Source organism: Pelodiscus sinensis, chromosome 3, assembly GCF_049634645.1.
Source record: "Pelodiscus sinensis isolate JC-2024 chromosome 3, ASM4963464v1, whole genome shotgun sequence".
Taxonomy (NCBI): Eukaryota; Metazoa; Chordata; order Testudines; family Trionychidae; genus Pelodiscus; species Pelodiscus sinensis.
In genome coordinates this window covers 167,368,053-167,391,224 of record NC_134713.1, presented here as the reverse complement: position 1 = coordinate 167,391,224, position 23,172 = coordinate 167,368,053, and the positions used below count along the sequence as shown (strand labels likewise).

General features: G+C 42.3%; 1 protein-coding gene across 2 annotated transcripts in view; it reads right to left on the bottom strand.

Moving 5' to 3' along the window:
* The window catches only part of THADA (THADA armadillo repeat containing), a 308,025-nt gene that overhangs the window by 18,586 nt on the left and 266,267 nt on the right, over positions 1 to 23,172 (bottom strand). For both annotated transcript variants that reach the window (XM_075925431.1, XM_075925430.1), the window contains one exon: positions 20,154 to 20,285. In XM_075925431.1, coding sequence (XP_075781546.1) covers positions 20,154 to 20,285 — 132 coding nt within the window. The remainder of the gene's footprint in view (positions 1 to 20,153; positions 20,286 to 23,172) is intronic.

The window sequence follows — 23,172 nt, the reverse complement described above, 5'->3', positions numbered from 1 at the left end:
AACAGTTCTAGACTTTTCCTACAGTGAAAGCTCATTTGGAACTGATTGCAGAAAAATAAGTTTAGTTTAACATATTTCATGGTTAGGGTTGCCAGATGGTTGAAACAAAATACCGACCCCCCACCCCCGCCAAAAAAAAAAAAGAGGGGGAAATTCTGTTGGGGCTGGGGGGGCGAAAGGACTCCAAGTAAGCCAAAAAAAATTAAAATAAACAGCAAGTCCCCTTTAAGAGTTAGTGCAGAGATAGCAACAGGGAAGCGGTTGAGCACTAAGACCCAGGGGAAAGCATTGCTTCCCCTAGGTTTTTTGGCTGGCAGCCATTTAGTGCTTGGGGAACCAGGTAAGCATGGGGGGCTGGGATCGGGGGTGATGGAGGTGTTGGGGGGGGGAGGCCAAGCGCTCAGTGTTTGTAGGGTTGCCAGGTGCCCGGCATTTTCGCCTCCTAGCCGGGGAAAAATTCAGAAAATACCAGGCATTTCAAGTGTCTGGTATTTTTCTGATTTTTTATTATTATTTTTTTTTACCAGACAGGAGCCGAAAATACTGGACTGTCCGGGTGAATTCCGGACACCTGGGAACTCTATTCATGGTTTGAAGAAAGAACCTATTGTGATCCATGACTGCTTTAAAAACAATGAAAAATTACTAAATTTGGTGGGAAATCTATGGCTCAGGCAATTAATAATCTAATAAAAACATTTGATTCTAGGTTGCTGCTTTGACTCTGGCACAGCTAACAGTATCTCAGTCATTACCAATTGCTGGCTGTTTGGTAGTCTGAGTCTAGTTCTTAAAGGGCAAGTATCCATATCGCTCCCTTTCAAACATACACAAATATCAGAAATGACAGCTTGCTCGCAGTCTCACTAGAGAGACCTAGGATTGAATAGACCCGTAGACTTTAATACTGTCTCACTGTGGGTGAATCATAAGGAATCACCTCAGAAGGACTATCACCACTTACGCCTATCCATCACTTAAAGTTGTGCATAGATTTTGTGCTGTTCCTTTGCATATATGGATGAATTTCGCTATTCTTGAGGTAGTTCCTTAAAGTTAAAGTGCACATGGAGAGAAAAGAGGGAGGAAGTTGAACACTATGAACACATCATTGCAGATAAACAGAGAATTTCAGGTTCCATAATGGTCAGTTATGCACTTTTCATTAGTATTAAATTCAATGAAAAAATGTTATTTAACCCACTCTCTGTTTCTCACAACATAAAACAAAAACCAAATCCAGCTCTCAAGAGATGTTATTACATTTGTTTTCTTCAAATATGTAGCAGGACATGAATGTTTAAAATCAAATGTTTATTTAACTTAAGCATGAATAATGTACAAATTAGAAAACATCACATAGATATATTAAAAAAATGTATCTCTTCTATGGCTGAGAGATTGTAAAGGTGCAGAAATAATTAACAAGGGACTTGTAAAATTTTGGGGGTTTCCCAGCTTTGTTTGTTCTTACTTCGTATTCTATCCAAACAGCTTATAGAAGAAAGAGAGAGAGAGAGAATGTGTAGTACTCTTACAATATTTAATGCACAACTGTCAAAGAAAGGCCTATACAGGCAGTCCCCGGGTTACGTACAAGATAGGGACTGTAGGTTTGTTCTTAAGTTGAATCTGTATGTAAGTCGGAACTGGCGTCCAGATTCAGCCGCTGCTGAAACGGACCGCCAGTTCTGACTTACATACAGATTCAACTTAAGAACCCCAAGTCCCCAAGTCAGCTGCTGCTGAAACTGATCAGCGGCTGATTCCAGGAAGCCCGGGGCAGAGCAACTGTGCCTCGGGCTTCCTGTAGTCAGTGCTGGTCAGTTTCAGCAGCGGCTGACTTGGGGACGCCTGGAGCAGAGCAGCTGGGGTGCTGCTGGGTTGCTCCAGTAGCGCGGCTCCTCAGCGCTACTGGTCCCACCCAGCAGCACCCCAGCTGCTCTGCCCCAGGCGTCCTGATTCAGCCGCTGCTGAAACTGACCAGCAGCGGCAGAATCAGGACGCCTGGGGCAGAGCAGCTAGGGTGCTGCCAGGTTGGTCCAGTAGTGCCCCAGGGTCCACAACAAAAGCCTGGTCTGCTGGGGGGGGGACCACACTAGCTGCGCCTCCCGCCCCCCGCCCCCCCCCCCCGCAGCAGACCAAGGACACAGGAAGCAAAGCCGCAGCGGCGGGGTGCCGCGCCTCTGAGGCTTTGCTCTGGCGCAGGACCACCGCCGCTGCGGCTTTGCTCCCGGTGCCGCTGGTCTGCTGGAGACGGTCCCCAGCAGACCAGGGGCACCGGGAGCAGCTTTTCTCACCCCGGAGGTCGAGGTCGCGGATCGCTGCCTGCGAGCTCCGGGGCGAGAAAGCCCCGTTCGTAAGTGCGGATCCGACGTAAGGCGGATCCATGTAAGTCGGGGACTGCCTGTACATCAAATTGTGTAACATTTTAGGATAACTTGACTATGAAAGACACCTGGACCAGATTCTCCAGCCTGCTTCATCCATTTTGCAACATTTAAGCAGTGCAACAGGGGCAGGTTCTGACCTCTTACAAACCTTAGGCTACATCTACATTGCGCTGTCTTGCACAAGACCATATGCAAATGAGGCATGGTGATGAATATTGCCACACCTCATTTGCATACTTAATGGGCTGCCATTTTTGCGCAAGGGGCTTTTGCTCAAGAAGTCTACACTGCTCCCTCTTGCGCAAGAGCCATTCTGCCTGAAAATAAGCAGAACTGCTCTTGCACAAGAGGGGGTTTTTGTGCAAGAAGAAGCTGTGTAGATGGCTCCTTCTTGTGCAAAAGCCCCTTGTGCTAAATGGTGGCTCATTAAGTATGCAAATGATGTGCCTCATTTACATATGTTCTTGCACAAGAGAGCGCAATGTAGATGTAGCCCTCAAGTAGAGATGTAAGCTAGAGTAGATAGAGCTCTGCTCTAATTTTTGTCAGGGCTGGGTGGCACAGGATTAGGGTGTTGCAACCAGCTGTGTCCAAGTTCTGCTATAACACTATGGAAAGTTGATCCCACTATAAACTAAGCCAAATGTTATGATTTTACATGATGTAAACTGCCTTTTATGCCCTAAAATTAGGGAGAAAGGGATAAACAGTGAAGTGACAAAGTTTGCAGATGATACAAAATAACTGAATATAGTTAAGTGCAATGAAGATGGTGAAGAGTTATAAAGGGATCTCACAAAACTGGGTGACTGGGCAACAAAATGGCAGATGAAATTTAAATGTGATAAATACAAAATAATGCATATTGGAAAACATAATCCCAACTATACATACAATATGATGGAATCTAACTTGGCCGTTCGTTACCACTCAAGAAAGATCTTGGTGTCATTGTACATAGCTCTCTGAAAACATCTGCCCAGGCAGTCAGAAGCAATGATTACATACTTCTGATCAGGAGGAACAAGAACTGGATTCTTTTGCTTTCTGGCTTCCCAGTAGATGGCACCACAATGCTAACTGTTCAGAATGCTTCTTACAGGAAATGATAAAACAGATACATATACATTTCCCCTCTAGTTTCATTAACATACATTAGTCTTCACTGCCTGTTCTAAACTGCTGTGTGTGTTCCAAAACACTGCCAAACAGCTGCCACCACATTTCTGTAGCATCTCTACTGCACTGATGAAGAAGAGGGCTGAAATTGCTGTGTTTATGGACAATCCTTTATTTTATCATTTTTCATTTATGCCTATTACACACACACTAGAGAAACTGAGTTAATATATTAACCTGGTATTGTTTGCAAAGAGTTCTTTGATCAATGTGGATGATAAGATCTATATAAAGTAAGACTATTACCACTGTCATTTGCTACTCCTCTGAGCAGTCATGAAAAAAGTTCACGATAAGATGCATTTTGCTTTTGATAAAGGATTGAAAATTGTAATTGAATAAGCCAGAAAGTTGTCATGAGGACAAAGATTTTTTCTATACTATCCTTCCAAAATGACAAGACATTTGTTGTACATGTGATCAGAAATCCCTCATTTACAAATTGCCCAAGAATGTTCATCTTAATCTCAACGAAATGATCATTCATTAACATTTTACCCAGGCACAGCAATTCTAAACTTTATGGGTAGCTTCCTATGAATATAGCAACCTTGCTTTAATCCAGCTTTGTAAATAAAAGGCAAGGTGCAAGAGCCAAAACAAAGGAATGAGCCAAAAACTATATATCTAATTATAAAAGTGGTTTTCTGAGCTAAAAACATTAAAAGATCAAAACATGTATGTATTTAACGTTAATTTGGTACCATCCTCTCCTAACTTATGAAAAATATCTGAACTTTGTTCAGCAATGAATTTTAGTCACTGTTTGAATATGGGAACAATCAAATTACTACAGAAACGTAATTGGTAAAAGACTTTGCCAACTATTTACAAGTAATCTTGGATACTCTGAAGAATAATTTTGATAAAAATAAGAGGAAATATTTTCGACAGCACATTAACAGCTACAAACAGCATAGCACCTTACCAAAATATTAATACAGAGAGAGAAAATATTTTTATTAAGGCCAACTCCGAAACAAATGAAAAAAAATCAAGCCAAATGCTACTACTGATTTTTTCCCCAGTTCATTTACATATTTAACACATAAGCAGTAGTACTTACTGCTTTCACCTCTGAAACTTCTTTTGTACTTAGCCCCTGCCTAGACAGTAGTACACTGGACCAAAAGCAGCCTAATGATGCCTTACAGCCATGCTCAATGCGTTTGGAACAAACTTCTTAAGTGAGAAGTCCAACATTATTATCAAGTAAGCAAAATCTATTATACATGTATTTCTTTGAATCAATTATGGGTTAAGTCTGTCATTGGTATGGCAATTTCTCCTTCAATTCCTAGTCTGCTCAGATACATAAATAAAAGGGTTTACCATTACCAGCAGAACAGGAAAGGTAATAGGAGTCATCACCTCAGTTTCATCTTCTCTTACACCTTGAAAATATTATCCCAGTGTATTTTAAAGATATTCACTCTAAATAGTAGTCTAAACATTTTTTAAATCAAAATATCATCCTCATTAACTGCAAGCCCCATTCTTTTCATCCTTCTACAAGCCCAGGTAACATCAGTCCACCCTTTGTAATGTTACTAGCGAGTATTTTTCCCTATTTCCATGCTAAATATTCCCAGAATTCCTTTCCGCACACCCTCCTTCACCAGGGAAATCTCTTTTTGAAGAGTTACATATTTTGTAATCCTTTCAAAGTCCTCTTTTACCCAACTCTTGTCTTTTCTTTTATTACTGCAGTTTCAACAGTAATACTACTTCAGGTATTAAAAACAGGCTCTTGGTTCAGGCTCATCATTCTCTCAGGCTATGTCTACACAAAATGCTACATCAGCACAGCTATAACACTTTAGTGTAGGTGCTCATTACAGTGATAGAAGGGGTCTCCTAGTCCTGTAAGTCAGGCTTGTCAACCTTGAAGCCTACTGCGGGCTGCACAAATGAAAATGGACAGCTTTCACAGCCACCAAAGAAAATGTACTTCTATTGGAAAGTCATAATTATTTATTATTATGGATTATGTTTTAGGTATATTTTCTATTTTTAAGGTCTTGTTTGAATATAATAACAATTTTACACACCAAATTATTGTATTATTTGCATCTATGAAGACTTTGAGTTTAAGGTGTTTCAGCTCCCCCCCCCCCACTCGAACTCAATGCCTGCCCCCTCCCACAGAACCAGGCACCCCCAACCCCCCGCTCTAACCCAATCCCCTTCCTCTTCCCCGGAGCCAGGCACTCCCAGTCCCTGCCCCCCAACCCAATGCCTCCTCCTTCCATTTTAATCATGGGCCGCAAAATAATTTGATCGGGCCACATGTGACCCGCATGTTTGACATGACTATTGTAGGTTTTTCACCTGCCCGGGAAGCAGTAGCTACATCAGTGGGAACATTCTTTTGTCAATCTAACTCTTACTACACCCAGGGTTAGGTTGGCATAGCTACAATCCTCCGGGGTGAGTATTTTTCACACCCCTGAGACACAAAGCTCTGCCAATGTAAGTTTTCAGTGTAGACCAGCCCAGAATCTGCTGTTATTTCTCTGCTGGGAATCTCTTTTTTACTACAATGTCAAGCATCACTAAAAATACCCATGCAGGTCTTTGAACCTTACTTTCCCTCATCTTCAACTTGCCTTATCTAAAGTAGTACCAAAGAGAGATTTTAACACCTTGCTGTGTCTCTAAATATATAGTCCTGCACCAACATTAAAGGATTGCCTAAATTCAGCTGTTGAGTAACTCACTCCTACTTGGCTAACAGTTCACATTTCCCATCAGTTATTTGCATTACTGGGAGAGTTACCAGAGACCATGTATTATTTAGTGACTCTGGCATTTGTCTGTATTGTAGTGAAGATGGGTTAACATTAGATGTATGCTTTATTTACTTTGCCATTATGGTAATGTAAATACTAGGAAGCACTTTAAAGTATCTAACTCTGTATGTAGATGTATCAAAAGAATTGATATTTTATTCCCAGATCTTATTGTTTTCTAATTCCTCACTTAGATTTTTTGTATGTCCAGTTTATTTTAAAACAAATTACTTGAAGGTGTCCCCACAGATCCCCATGGAAGATAACAGATCTCTGTCTTTGACACCTTCTGATATTTATAGAATTAGACTATTGTGTCCCTTATTCCTGACTCTCTTCTAAAGCTAACAGTCTCTCACTCCTTCAATATCTCACATATGGCATGGAGGCTGGGACATGCTAGGTTAGAACAATGGGGCCTTCACCTTGAATAGCAATTACCATAATGTATAATTAATTGTTTTATTATTAGCAACAACAATCATCTGAATTGAAGTGCAAGGTAGACTATATCCTGGTGGGAAAATACAAATAATGCTTGCTGGCATGTAAGCAATGGTATTTTAAAATGGACAGCCACTGCAAACATGGTATTTGAAACAGTGGTGGATCAGAAATTAGAAGTGTTTTAGGCTCAGCTGGAGTAACTCTTATTTACTTCACTAACAACTACAGCTGATTAGATTTCAGGCATTTGTCCTGAAATTCTTCATGGATCAGCAGCTGAGTTGGAAGTTTTGCAACAACACCAGCTACTCTTGATTTGCTATCATCATCTGTGGTGGTGGTGGTGATGATTGCCAGGTCCATGGTATAACATCAACATCACCCAGATTCCATTATCAGTTCTCTCTTTGAAGTGACATACTAGGACCATTCAAGAGAGTGTTGGTGTGAAAAAATTCAGCACAGATTTATATGTTAGTTAAGAGAAAATTTTCACAGTAAGGTGAGCGAACCTGTAAATTTGAGCAGGTTTTTTTTTTCCTCTCCTCTAAGTTAGTATACTTTTGTTCTGATTCTCGCTCCACTTGCGCCTTACCCTCTACTACAATCTTTTGCACAGAACTCTAATCTCTTCTCCCACTTCTTTAGCAGGGTATACTGTAATATTGATGCAAAGTTACTTCCCCTCTCCAATGTTAAACAGCACTTTGGCAATCATTATGTCTTCAAGTCACCAGGACCTGATGAAATGCATCCTCGAATACTCAAGGAGCTGACTGGGGAGACAGCTGAGCCATTACTGATTATCTTTGAAAAGTTATGCAAGACAGGAGATATTCCAGAAGACTGGAACAAGGCAAATATAGTGCCATTCTTTAAAAAGGGAAATAAGGCTAACTCTGGGAATTACAGGCCAGTCATCTTAATATCTGTACCTGGGAAGATAATGGAGCAAATAATTAAGCAATCAATTTGCAAAAATCTATATAATTATAAGGTGATAAGCATGGATTGGTCAAGAACAAATTGTGTCAAAGAAATCTAATACCTTTCCTTGACAGGATAATAAGCCTTGTGGCTGGGAAGGGAAACAGTAGATGTGGTAAACTCAAGACCTTTAGTTAGGCTTTTGATACTTTCTCACATGATCATCTCATAAACAAAGAAGGGAAATACAACCCAGATAGAGCTACTAAAAGGTGAATGCATGACTGTTTGGAAAACTGCTCCCAGAGAGTAGTTATCAGCGGTACACAGTGAAGCTGGAAGGGTATATTGAAAGGGGTCCTGCACAGAGCAGTTCTAGGTCCAATTCCGTTCAATATCTTCATCAGAGTTAGATAGTGGCATAGAGAATACACTTATAAAGCTTGTGGACAATAACAAACTCAGTGGGGCTGCAAGTGCTTTGGAGGATAGAAATAAAATTGAAAATGATCTGTAGAAACTGGAGAAATAGTCTGACGAAAATAAAATGAAATTCAGAAAGTACAAATGCAAAGTACTCCACTTAGGAAGGAATAATCAGTTTCACATACAGGCAGTCCCCGGGTTACGTACAAGATAGGGACTGTAGGTTTGTTCTTAAGTTGAATCTGTATGTAAGTCGGAACTGGCATCCAGATTCAGCCGCTGCTGAAACTGATCAGTTTCAACAGCGGCTGAATCTGGACGCCAGTTCCGACTTACGTACAGATTCAACTTAAGAACCCCAGGCGTCCCCAAGTCAGCTGCTGCTGAAACTGATCAGCAGCTGATTCCAGGAAGCCCGGGGCAGAGCAACTGTGCCTCGGGCTTCCTGTAGTCAGCCGCTGGTCAGTTTCAGCAGCGGCTGACTTGGGGACGCCTGGGGCAGAGCAGCTCGGGTGCTGCTGGGTTGGTCCAGTAGCGTGGCCGCTCCTCGACGCTACTGGACCAACCCAGCAGCACCCCAGCTGCTCTGCCCCAGGCGTCCTGATTCAGCCGCTGCTGAAACTGATCACCAGGGGCTGAATCAAGACTCCTGGGGCAGAGCAGCTGGGGTGCTGCCGGGTTGGTCCAGTAGCGCCAAGGAGCAGTGCTGCGGGACCAACCGGCAGGGCCCCACCTGCTCTACCACAGGCCCCGGGCTTTGCTCCACGTCTCCCTGGTCTGCTGGGGGGGGGCACTAGCTGCGTCCCCCCCAGCAGACCAGGGAAAAGCTGAGCAAAGCCGCGGAGGACCCGGGCCGGATCAGCTGGAAGCGCCACGGGTCTGGCCCGGGTCCTCCGCCACTTTGCTCCCCGTCTCCCTGGTCTGCTGTCTCCCCCAGCAGACCAGGGAGACGGGGAGCAGCTTTTCTCGCCCCGGAGGAGGCGGGCGGCGGGACCAGGGGACTGCCTGTATACTAAATGGAAAATGATTACCTAGGAAGGAATGCTGCCAAAAGGGATCACAGAATCATGAAATCATAGAATATAAGGATTGGAAGAGACATTAAGAGATTATCTACTCCAATCCCCTGCTCAAAGGATGACCAATCCCAACTAAATCATTCCAAGAAGAGCTCTGTCAATCCTGGCCTTAAAAACCTTTATAGATGGAGATTCCACCACCTCCCTAAGCAACCCATTCACTGCTTCACTACCCTCACAGTGGAGTTGTTTTTCCCAATATCCTGCCTTGACCTTCCCCACTGCAACTTGAGACCATTGCTCCTTGTTCTGTCATCTGCCACCACTGGGAACAGACTAGTTTCATCCTCTCTAGAACCTCCGCCAGCTAGTTGAAGGCTACTATCAAATCTCTCCTCATTCTTCTCTAAAGACTTTCTGGACTGGGGGACCCAAAATTGGATTCAATACTCTAGATGTGGCCTGGATCTGCTGGCAATGTTCCTATTAAGGTGTCCCAATATGTCATTAGCCTCCTTGGCAACAAGGATACACTGATGACTCATATCCAGCTTCTCATCTACTATAATCCCCCGGTTCTTTTCTGCAGAACTGCCGCTTAGCAAAAAAACAAACCCACATCATTCTGGGATGTATGAGTAACAGTGTTGTAAACAGGACAGAAGAAGTAATTATTCCACTCTATTCCATGGTTGCTGATAAGGTCTCAACTGGAGGATTATGTCCAGTTCTGGGTGCCATATTTGAAGAATCAGAGAAAGTCCAGAGAAGAGCAACAAAAAATATTAAAGACCTATGAGGGAAGTTTGAAAAAACTGGATATGTTTAGACTAGAGAAGAGAAGATAGAGAGAAGACATTATAAGAGTTTTTAAGTACATAAAAAACTGTTACAAAGAGGAGGGAGAAAAATTATTTTTCCTAATCTCTGGGGATAGCACAGGAAGCAATGGGTTTAAATTGTAGCAAGGGCAGTGTAAGTAGGACAACAGGAAAAACTTCCTGTCGGTGGTTAAGCACTGGAATACATTGCCTAGGAAGGTTGTAGAATTTCTATCATTGGGAATTTTTAAGAGAAAGATAGACAAACACATATCAGTGATGGTCTAGATAATACTTAGTTTTGCAATGAGTGCAGTGGACTGGATTGACCTCTGCATCTCCCTTCCTGCGATACTGTGATACTATGATCGAACTATAAAATCAGCAATACTGCAGTGACTCTACAAGCCTTCTTTTCTTTATTCTTACTTTTAGATCAAGATGTAGGTTTTTTTTTTTATTTTCACTCCAGCTTCCTCACCTATAAAAATATAACTGCAATTTTAAAAGAATGGCACATTGTATAACTTTTGGGGGGAATGGTGGAGCATGTGATTAGACAAGGAAGATGATTCACAGGTAAAAAAGTTCTATAAAAACAGTTTGATTCTGTCAAGGAACTGAAATTTGCCACACATACATTTTCTGTGAATCTGCATACCAACCTCGTGACACCCCTTTATAGCTCTAACTCTCAATCTGCTCCAATTTAACTAAATCAATATTAAATGAATCTAGTTAATCTGGTTCTAGTTCCTAATATAAATACCCTTTAATGGGTCTTAAATTTACCGATATTAAGGGTAACTCATTTAAGGGCACCTACATTAGAGGTTTGAAAGCATTTACCCACAACAATTATACAGTGATTAAAACAAGCACATTTTTTTCTAATCTCAACAAGCCTATAGCCTCACTCAAGACAATATATTCTCCTTTCATTCCGGTCTTGAATTATCAGAACATCTTAAAATATTCAGGAAAATTTCCATGAGCATAGGAAGGAAAGTCCTTTTCCCTTGAATGATCTTTCTTTTAAGGAGTAAGCCCTGGGCTGTGAATGGGTCTAGACAGTACACAGCCATGGGTCACTAATGTAATTAGATTTCAAAGACACTATTACTCATTTACACTGCAAACAATACTTCTTGTGCCTTCCCTCACACTAAAAGCAATAAAACAATCCCACAAAAGTTTACACTTCAATGCATGAGGAAGCAATAACAAAGTCAGTGTACATCCAATAACCTTAGTCATTCACTAGCTTTGTAATGTGGAGGTTATTAGTAAGACTGTAACTACCTGACAAGCTTCCATTTTAGGCAAACAAAACCATAATTAATCTTGTTCCTAATTAGTGTGTTTGGTTTCCATGTGGCATGACTTGCTCGGAAAAATGGCAGCAGTCATCTGCATCTGAATCAGTTTTTGCAACAAAATTAAATCCAGCTTTTTAATATAAATTAATATATATACAAAATGAACTTCTGTGTACTCACAGTACAGTATTGAAAAGTAACACAAGTCTATAAAAATGTGTTTTTCTGTTTTAGCAGTCTCTCAGAAAAGCTCTTCTGTGCTCTTTTCCTTCCAATCCACAAGAGGGACAAAATTTGTATTTACATACCTCTGTCATATTGGTAAGCACCTTCTATTATCCTTATTTGCCTCTCTTTCTGTAAACCCACTGCCATCATTACCTGACACTGATATTCAGGTGCACAAATTAGCCAGCACTTTAAGCTGATTTGAGCTGAGCAGTGCAATCATCAAAAACTGTGGTGTATGGCTGTGATTTTCAACCTGTTATCTGTGAACTTCTGGGGGTCCACAGATAATATCTAAGGGATCTGCAAAATGTGACTACTAAAATAAAGTTTCTGATCCCAGAAAGGGCATTCCATTTTCCTGACAAATCAAATGTATGTGAATATCCCCCCTATGGGTCAAAACCTAGAAGTGCTGTCATTACCATACATCAGTGGTTCTCAAACTTTTTGGCTCATGACCCACCCAGATCAATGCAAATCCTACTGTGGACCACCAGCTGCTAATGGAAACTCACCGTTAATTATTTAATTATGCCCGAACCATTTTGCTAGTGCTGCAGCTAGAGAGAATGATTTAATTTAACCAGTAAGACAGGAAATATTAATCAAAATCACTAAACAGTTTAAGTCCTTTAACTCTTTCATGTTAGTTTTCCAAACTTCATTTTAAAGAAAGTAAAATATTAATTTATATCCACCACAAATGGTTTCAACATTGTCTTTATTTATGGCAGGGGTGGGGAACCTTTTTGGGGTAGGGGATCAATGATCCACAGAAAAATCAGCTGGGGACTATACAAGTTAGGGAAAAAACCCTCCAAACTCCCACAACCCTCACTGATGTGGCCCCCAATTGAGACATCTCACTTCCCTGGTACTCCAGCCCAATGCAGGGGGGAAGGTTAGGGAGGACTGACGTTCAGGGCTTCCCATTAGGCCAGATTAACTCTTCTGAGGTTTTAGGGTCAGTGAATTTTGTGCACCCCCTATGTTCTGGGGTGGGGCCAAAAATAAGGAGTTCAGTATGCAGGACAGGGCCGCCAGCAAGTGAGATAGGGATGGGGGTACAGGATCTGGGTGGCAGGTGTGGTGTAGGAGGGGGTGAGGGTACAAGGTCTGGGTGGGAAGTAGGGTGCAGAAGTAGGCTGGTAGTAGGGTGTCTGGCTGGAGGAAGGGTGCACGAGCAAGGGTGGGTGCAGGAGCAGGGTGGGGATAGGGTGTCTGGTCAGGAGGGGAAAGTGCAGGAGTGGGCTGGGGTGCTGGGTATTGGTGGGGAGGAGTATGATGGGGTTAGGGGTGTAGGGTCTGGGCATGAGGAGAAAGAGGGAACTTACCTGCCTTTGTGTCCCTGCCACTCCCAGGCACCGTGTCCCAGGCATGGCCTCCCGTTGTTCCCATTGGCCAGATTCCAGCCAATGGGAACAATGGGGAAAGCTTATGAAGGCAGTGCATCCACATGCTGCTGTTTTTCTGTTCCCCTGCCAGGGGAGGAGGAGCAGCAGCACACGGAGCCACTTCTGGCTCCACTTCTTCCATGTGAACTGGATCATGCAGCGAGGCTCAGGGCTTACTCCTCCGTCACCCACACAGGAAGCCAGCTCTGGTGCTCCAACCTCACGGGCTGGAGCACCAGTGAAGGCTCTCTAGTGCAGGGGTGGGAGGAGGGCTGAGCTTGAGCCTCAGCTCACCTGTAGGGCATCCTAAGCCCACAGACCACTCTAAGTCCACAGACCCCAGTTTGAGAACCACTGCCATAGATGCCCAACATTAGCACCCTTTCTCAGGCTAGTCAAATGCCATGCTGATCATGTGCAAGATTCTTCATTTAATTCTGTTCAGTCAGTTTTCAGTCTAAGATTTTTATGGCACTAGTCTGCAGACCACAAACTGAATTTCCAGAGGGGTTTGTACCTCCACTGGAAATTATTTTAGGGGTCTGCAAACAAAAAAAGATTGAAAACCACTGGTGTAGTGTCCTAAATTTTAAATACATTGTTCTTCAAGGAGGTCACTTAATATGTCAAAGAACCAGGCAAGGAAGTATTTGTTACTGGGCATAAAACCATACTAAAACATACAGTAGGATTATTTACCTCTGATCTCATTACAACACAATCCATAAGAGATCTACATGGTCTCATGCAAGCCTACACCTGTCACACATGTGTAAGATAACTCAGACATGACTAATGTGGCAGAAAATATGGGAAAATGACCTATAACTGTTACATGCCATCCCAAACAATCAACCTCATAATTTGCTACCCATACATAAACTCAAATATCTCATCTGATAGAAGCAGAGCAAAATTTAAGACTAGATCTTTGTTGATACATACAACCCCCTAGACGGAGCTACTGTAAGGTGGGTACATAACTAGAAAACTGTTCCCAGAGAGTAGTTACCAGTGGGGCACACACAGTCAAAATGGAATGGCATATTTAACGTGTTTCTGCAGGGGTGAGTTCTGGGTCCAATTCTGTTCAAGATCTTCATCAATGATTTAGATAATGGCATAGAGAGCACACTTATAAAGTTTGCAGATGATAGCAAGCTGGGAGGGGTTAAAAGAGCTTTGGAGGATAGGATGAAAATTTAAAATGATCTAGACAAACTAGATAAATGGTCTGAAGAAAATAGGATGAAATTCAGTAAGTACAGATGCAAAGTAATCCACTTATGAAGGAACAATCAGTTTCACGAAATTGCATAGGAAGGAGTGATGCCAAAAGGAATCTGGGATGACAGAGCTAATTGTAAGTCAACAGTATTAAAAAATAAAAAGAAAGAAAAAAAAGGAGGAAATATAAATTCTGGGATGTATAAGCAGAAGTGTTGTAAGCAAGAAACAAGAAGTAGTAATTTTTCCATTTTATTTCATGCTGATAATGCCTTAACTGGATAACTAATCTTTCTAGTTCTGGGTGCCACATTTCAGAAAGTCTAGAGAAGAGCAACAAAAATGATTAAAGGTTTAAAAAACATGACCTATGGGGGAAGATCGAAAAAACTGGGTTTGTTTAGACTGGAGAAGAGAAGATGGAGAGGGGATAAAGTAGAAGAAAGTAGTTAGAGACATTGAGGCTAATGGCAATTGGGACAAATTACAACATGGTTTTACAAAAGGTAGATCGTGCCAAACCAATCTGATCTCCTTTTTTGAGAAAGTAACAGATTTTTTAGATAAAGGAAATGCAGTGGATCTAATCTACCTCGACTTTAGTAAGGCATTTGATACAGTACCACATGGGGAATTATTGGTTAAATTGGAAAAGATAGGGATTAATATGAAAGTTGAGAGGTGGATAAGCAACTGGTTAAAGGGGAGACTACAGAGGGTCATACTGAAAGGTGAACTGTCAGGTTGGAGGAAGGTTACTAGTGGAGTTCCTCAGGGATCAGTTTTGGGGCCAATTTTATTTAATCTTTTTATTGCTGATCTTGGCACCAAAAGTGGAAGTGTCCTAATAAAATTTGCAGATGACACAAAGTTGGGAGCTATTGCCAATTCAGAAAAGGATCGGGATATCATACAGGGAAGATCTGGATGATCGTGTAAATTGGAGTGATAGCAATAGGATGAAATTTAATAGTGACAAGTGTAAGGTTATGCATTTAGGGATTAATAACAAGCATTTTAGTTATAAGCTGGGGACACATCAGTTGGAAGTAACGGAGGAGGAGAAGGACCTCGGAGTCCTGGTTGATTATAGAATGACTATGAGCCGCCATTGTGACATGGCCGTGAAAAAGGCTAATACGATCTTGGGATGTATTAGGCAAGGTATTTCCAGTAGGGATAAGGAGGTGTTAGTGCCATTATACAAGGCATTGGTGAGACCCCATTTGGAATACTGTGTGCAGTTATGGTCTCCCATGTTTAAGAAGGATGAATTCAAACTGGAACAGGTACAAAGAAGGGCTACTAAGATGATCCGAGGAATGGAAAACCTGTCTTATGAAAGGAGACTCAAGGAGCTTGGCTTGTTTACTTTAACCAAAAGAAGGCTGAGGGGGGACATGATTGCACTTTTTAAATATATTAGAGGGATAAATACCAGGGAGGGAGAGGAATTATTTAAGTTTAATACCAATGTGGACACAAGAACAAATGGATATAAGCTGGCTAGTAGGAAGTTTAGACTTGAGATTAGACGAAGGTTTCTAACCATTAGAGGAGAGAAGTTCTGGAACGGCCTTCCAAGGGAAGTAGTGGGGGCAAAAGATCTATCTGGTTTCAAGATTAAACTAGATGGGTTTATGAAGGGGATGGTTTGATGAGATAACAGGATCTTGGTATCTAGTTGACCATTCATTATCAGTGGGAAATAGGTCAATGGAGGGATGATAGGAGTTACTATAGAGAACTTTCTGGGTGTCTGGCTGATGAATCTTGCCCACATGCTCAGGGTTTAGCTGATCGCCATATTTGGGGTCGGGAAGGAATTTTCTTCCAGGGTAGATTGGCAGAGGCCCTGGAGGTTTTTCGCCTTCCTCTGTAGCATGGGGTACAGATCACAGCTAGAGGATCTCTGCATCTTGGGGTCTTCAAAGTATTTGAAGGCTTCAATATCTGAGATATAGGTGAGAGGATTATTCTCAGAGGGGTGGGTGAGATTTTGTGGCCTGCACTGTGCAGGGGGTCAGACTAGATGATCATAATGGTCCCTTCTGACCTTGGAGTCTATGAGTCTATGAGTGTTTTCAAGTACATAAGAAGTTGTTACAAAGAGGAGGGAGAAAAATTAATCTCCTTAACCTCTTGAGGGTAGGACAAGAAGTAATGGGCTTAAGTTGCACCAAGGACAGTTTACAATGAACATTAGGAAAAATTTCTTTTCACGTTGGTTAACCACTGGAATAACATTAGTCATTCACTAAGGAGGGAGGTTGTGGAATCTCAATTTTTGGAGATTTTTAAGAGCAGGTTACATAAACATTTTTCACAGATGGTCTAGATAATACAGTCCTATGATTCCGTACAGAAACACACACTCCCCACTATTGTGCTCTTTGGAAAGGAAAAGAGTTCAGGACCAGTTTGAACTTATACGAATCTTCAGTACAGGTATCATGCCATGTTTGGCCTCCTTGGATACATAAATACATTAATCAAATATTAAAGCAGAGCTGTCCTGTTAGAGAGTTCCAGCATTGCTTCTTCAAAAGATGTTTAAACATGTCCCTAAAAAGGTAATCTCAGAGCAATTACAAAATGCTGGTATTATTGAAGTTCACAAAAAAGAAGGCAGGGATGGTGGTTGGCACTGTCAGCACCAGTCATATGACAATTAGAAAAAATAATAAAGAAGAGAGATTTCAGTATGGTGACTTTTGTATAATTATGCAGATAGCCACAGTATTCTAATAAATGGGAAATTCTATTGGCATTCTTTCCATTTAGGCCACTACTGGCAAAATGACACTACTTATATGTGTTACAGGTCCAGCAAGACACATTAGACATTGAAGTTCTAGCAGTCTCCAGGAAGCTTTAAAAACTTTGATTGCAGGAACTGAAAATCACAAAATATACGAAAACAGAATGTTTGCCACCCATTTCTCATTTTGATTTATGCAGAAATTAAACTTCTATGTGCAAATATTTTCATTTTCATTTCCATTGCAAGGTATGATGCCTTGCAATGAAACAGGATTAGTCAAAATAACGTTAAAAATCCCATGCAAAGTCAATGGAATAAGATTCAAGTTTAGTTAAAGCAAACAGAGTTTTTGAGCTTTCTTGGTAAACTAATGTGCATAGTAAAAATGAGTAAACTGAGGCAGGGAGAACATAAGGGACCTGTAATGATTTGGGGGACCTATGTACACATCTACAGGGAACTGACATGAGCAATGACTCAAAGAAGAGCTAGTACATACCCAGCCCTAGGGACATTGGCGATTACTTAACTTTAGTGACTGTGCATTGATCAGACAACAGACATGCTAAGAAGGTCTGCTGGACCTGAGAGAGATTGTTTCTATTGTATGCAAGGGAAGTGGACATGGAAAGTTAGCATCAGCAGGATGAAGGGATATAGGTGATGAAGGAGGAGTTTTCAAAGGAATCACAGAAGGAAGAGTCAGATACACACATAAAAAGCATAGGACAGAAAAGGAGAAGAGGGTGGATGGATGGCCCCACATGACTGACACCAGCCGAAAGAATGCTCTTGGATTGGTGAGGAAACTTCTGGGAGAAGGTATGTTGAAGCTGCAGGGAGAGTCTGCGCATTCAGCATTGGTCTAGAGGCTGGGCAGAGAGCTGCATGGTCACAGCTTTCAGGAGAAGGTGCCAGACAAAAGATTCATACTCCAAAAATGCCTCCAGAAGACAGCAGCAGTGACTGGGCTCTGTGTGTTTAAAACACTGGAGAATTAGAAGCTGGTTCCCTCCACCACAGTCTGAGAAGTGGTCAGGAAGGGGCTCTCCCCACGGTCCCACCTACGAATCAGTAGCTAAGACAGGAAGAGCGCCCAGGAGCACTGTTTCCTAGTCCCCTGCCTTCTCATATTAGAATACTTCTGCTGTTTTGCCCTAGAGTCTAAAGGCACATCTACGCTGAGAAATTAATTTAAAATAACTAAATTCAAAATAATAACCCCCGAAATAACAAAATCGAAATAGCTTGTCCCCACTATGGGGGAGCTTTGAAATTAGTCAAAGGCAGGCTCACAAGAACATCAGAACATAAGAACGGCCACACTAGGTCAGACCAAAAGTCCATCCAGTCCAGTATCTTGTCTTCTGACAGTGGCCAATATCAGATGCCCCAGAAAGAGGAAAAACACAAAGGTAATCCTCACTTGATCCCTTTCCTGTCATCCATTTCCAGACAAACTGAGGCTAGGGATACCATTCCTACCCATCCTAGCTAATAACTATTGATGGACCTAACCTCCATGAATCTATCTAGCTCTTTTTTGAACCCTATTAAAGTCATAGTCTTCACCACATCCTCTGGCAAGGAGTTCCACAGGCTGACTGTGTGCTGAGTGAAGAAAAACTTCCTTTTGTTTGTTTTAAATCTGCTTGTTTTGTGTTAAACAGGCTCCATTATTGTGACTGCGTTACCTCAACTTAGAGCCCCAGGAAGCACTGGGGAGTAATTACTTTGAATGACTCTGGGGTAGGGGGTGGGTAATAATTTTTTGCCAGAGGCCACTTCAGAAATTTTTGAAGTAGTCCCAGGCTGCTCCGGAAGGGGTGGGCCTCAAAAGTAGGGGCGGGTCCAGGATACTTCCAGGCTTCCCCACCCACAGACTATGATTGGTCTGGGGGCAAAGGACCGCTTTTGCCCCACCTCCAGATTGCTTCTAGGCGCCCGTGCCCCTGGAGGTGGGAGGAGACTTCCCGTGCCCTCCCACCCACAGGCCAATCATGGCTTGGGGGTGGGGGAGCGTGCAAAGTCTCCTCCCACCCTGCAGGGAGCACATGGTGCTTCTAAGCACCGCATGCTCCTGGCGGGGAGGAAGAAACTTTGTGTGCTTCTTCCCGCCTCCAGGCCCTAATTGGCCTCGGGGCAGGAGAGCAGCAGGGCCTCCATGGACTGGATCAACCCACTTGGCGGGCTGGATCCAGCCCATAGAGGCCCTTTTGTGCACCACTGCTCTGGGGAGTAGTTATTTCAAAATAGGGGGGACGGAGCATCCACACTAACACTATTTTGAAATAGCTATTTCAAAATAAGCATTATTCCCCGAGGAAAGCAGAAGTACAGATTTCAAAGTAACTAGTGAATGCTCCGCTTATTTCAAAATAAGGGGGGTTATTTCGAAATAACTCCCTAGTGTAGACCAGGGCTAAGTAGCCTCTTCCATTACCTGTAATTATGATGTAATTTAAATGGATTGGTATGTCCAAAATTACTAGTTATACCAGAGTCAGTCTAACTCATGACAGGAAGAATCACCTCCAAGTATTGTAGCAGTCTTTCCTAAATAACCAAATAATTATATTCACATTTTACCAAGAAATGTAAAAAAATTAAAATTGTAGGCATCAAGCCTCCATAATTGACCACTGTCTTCTAGAGTATGCAATGTCATGCCATAATAAGTAGAGCTCTGCACAGATACAAAAATGTAGATCTAGATCTGATCTGAATCCATCAGGCTCAACTCCTCGTTCAATGCACAATCTGGATTTTAAGTGTTTCAGCACAACAAATCTAGAGGGCAGAGGAGAGGGAGCACAGATGAGCAAGCAGAGGGGCAGGGTCACACCAGAGCTCTTCAGATCAGTGCTCACCAGGTGGGGGGAGGGGACTTGGGAGAGTAGAGGGAGGGGAGCCGAGCAGGGATGGCACTCAGACCCTCCAGCAAGGTGATTTAGGATGCAGCTTCTTGAATCCTTCCCCTGCTGTTAGTGCAGGGGACTTTCCTGGCACCTCCCACTTCTGCATGGCAGAGCATGGGAGAAAGCCCTGCATGTGTATTTGCTCCACTATGCAGGGCAATAGTTACCAGATATCTGGTAGTCTCTTTACAATTATCAAGCAATAAAGCTCTGCCCTTTGTGCTGAAAAGGGAAATATTTTTTTCTTCCAAATACCTAGTAATGTCCAAGTCAACAGAAAAATTGCCATACTGTACCTGTTTTGTTACAGATATTGCTTTGAGATTGAGCTACCCTTATGATATCAGCAGCTGTATCCCTTACTATCAGTTCTTCACTCTGCAACAGCAGAACTACGCCTTTCCACATCGCAAGTGTACTGGAGAGACCTGCACATTCACAAAGAGGCAAGAAATTTAGAATTTTACTTTTGACAATAAATCAAAATAACGACAGAAATATTTATTTCCACATCTAAGAATGAAAAAGTTTAGGGAACATGCTCAAAAAAAGAGACGGAAAGGGGAGATAAAGAGGAGGTCCTGTGGCAATGTAGTCAAAATGCTGTTTGCTCTATAATCCTGAACCTGAGCAGCCAACTGAATTTTTCCACCATTTCTTCTCTTACCTCTCTTTGATAGATGACCCTGTCTGGTCCCAGGAGTGGGGAGCTGATACGAGGGAGGACCGTCTTCAACATTAGACATATGCTGGGATATTCAGAGTCTTGGGTAACAAGTAATGCTCTGAAATTTCTGCAGTTCTTGTGACTGTGGAATTCTTGCTGGACATTGGTAAGGTGCAGCTGATATGCAGGTGAGACTCCAGCAGGTCCCTGAAATAATGTTTTTTGGCTGGATGTTCTGTCTAGCGATATCTAAGAAACAGCAGCATGCTGGTTTGATGCTAAGGTGATGTATTAAGAAAGCATTCTTGATGGTACTGCTCTCTTGAGCACCTCAACTCACTTTGCTGCTCAGGTTGTGAAGATCATCCATGAAGAGACTATACTGGGATTGCCTCTTAAAAACATGATTAGCTGCTGACCACACCACATCAGGCATTACACTCCAGAGATTGGGGAGCAATGTAGTGGTTGCCTACGTTTATTTTCTACCAAATTGCTGCAGGGGAAAGCACTTTTCTGTCAGCTTCTCCCTCAGAGGTTTGTGTGATGAAGGTTTAAGTAGAGAGTTAAGCCCATGTTATTGCTTGCATGTAGTAGGAGATTCTTAGGGATTGTGTACCCAGGGAAACTGGTAATCAAATTGTAGTAGAAAAATTCTACCATAGCTATTTCTGTATGCCCTTTATCCCCATACAGACATGTGGACACTCCATTCCAGGATAATTACTCTACTTTAATAACTCTTGAATCAAGGCACTTTATTTTGGAAGTTTCCACACCAATTATACCAGAACAGCTGTAACAGAATAATTATTCTGCTATAACTATGTCAACCAACTTCCCCGTGTAAACAAGATCTTACAGTGTTCCCACAAGAGATGTGGAAATATTGGTAAGTGTTAGCTTCACCCAATTCATACCAGCAACGTGGATGAAAACCTCAAAATTCCAGTACCAGTCATTTAAACAACCCATTATCCCTCATTTTTTATTAATGATAATATCTGTCTTATTACTGGCTCTAACTTTGATTCTAGGAGTTAGGATTTACAAATGCATTAATCTCAGGCAAAATACATAAATATTGCATCTAGTTGGAACCAGAGGATTAGCATATATTTAACCTAGCTAAATCGTATCAGTACCATTTAACAGACTTGTTTTCAAACAAATGATTTATTGTCTCATTTCTAGCTCTTCTGACATCTCAGAAGACGAAATATATCCATCTTATATATTAAGCAAAAAATTTAATTTCTAGTCACACTTTCTTTCAAAATTAATTTACCCTCAGAGTCTATATGAGTCAATGCAATGTAATGTTGGCATTACATCAAAGCTAAGCTTTCAAAGGCTCTATATATTTTCAGACATATGGAATACATACACTCTACATATGTTCTTAGTGGGTTGAGTAAGTTTGTTTATTATCTGATCAAATTCCACCACCCAGCTCTCATATCAGTTTCTTATAGTGTATATTATGTTAAATAACTCAACAGCCTGAGCCTAAAAGTTTCCAGTTAGGCCAAAGCAAGAGATGACACACAGTACAACTAGCTCGGATACCCATACACTTCATTTTGAGGGCCGTTTGAGCTAATCATTTGACAAGGTCAGGATGAAAACTGCTCTCCTCCACCTCCTATGCACATAACTGCACAGATGGCGAAACACACTATGGAAATTTCTCGCTTTCATCTGAATCTCAAACTCCTGGATACTGGTGGAGGCAGCATGCCAGACTAGTTGGACTCATGTTCTGCACCAGTATGGCAATGCCTATGTCCTCACAGGTAAATTAAAAAGTAAGATAAATAGTATAAGCATTGGTGGTGTGTTGAGCCCCACTTCGGGGTGGCTAGCCTTGGCTCTGCCCTTTTACGGACAGCCTTCGCCTCTCACCTGTAGCTGGAGCCCAGTGAACCTTTCTCCCCCCTGCTTCTCAAGTGCTGAGACCCCCCTCCCACATGAAGGAGCCTCAAGCTCCCGTGCTTTGGCTGAAGAAGCCCCAAGCCAGCTGCAGCCACATCTGCCCTCCCCAGACCCTAAGTGGCCAGAAAAAAAAGCCTCCTCCAGAAAAAGCTTTTGCTATTCCCCACCAGGGAAGCTGAGAAGGGGGTATTTGCTAGTCAGCTTCCTGGGGTCACCAGTAATCTCCCAGTAGTCCAGGGAACGTAATGCTTAATTAGCCACCCTGGAACCTGTATGGGGCATAATAAATTAAAAACTTCCCCATAACTCTGCAACTGGGAGTCCGGCAGCCACAGCAGGGCAAGGGGAATTTCTTCTGATCTATTATACCTGCCAGCCATGAATGTAAGTATCTTACATGGTGAGGGGCAGGTGGGTAGTGCTGTAATTGAAAAAAACCCAAGTAATATCTCCAACTAAAAGAACGCTTTAAGAAGGTGTAGAATAAAGCAGGGGCTGCAGGGGCAGAGGTAAAAAAACAGGAGTAAAAAACCTGGCTGGCTCACAGAAGTGGCAATGGGTTGACTCAAGTTTCGAGGACACTTGTGTTCATAGTGCAAAAACACATTGCCACTACAGTTGACAGCACTGCTGGAAATCTAAGCAGAAAGGCCAACAAGGTCTGGGCATAGAGATCAGATTTACTTCTGACCTTGGATGGTTTGTGAGAGATA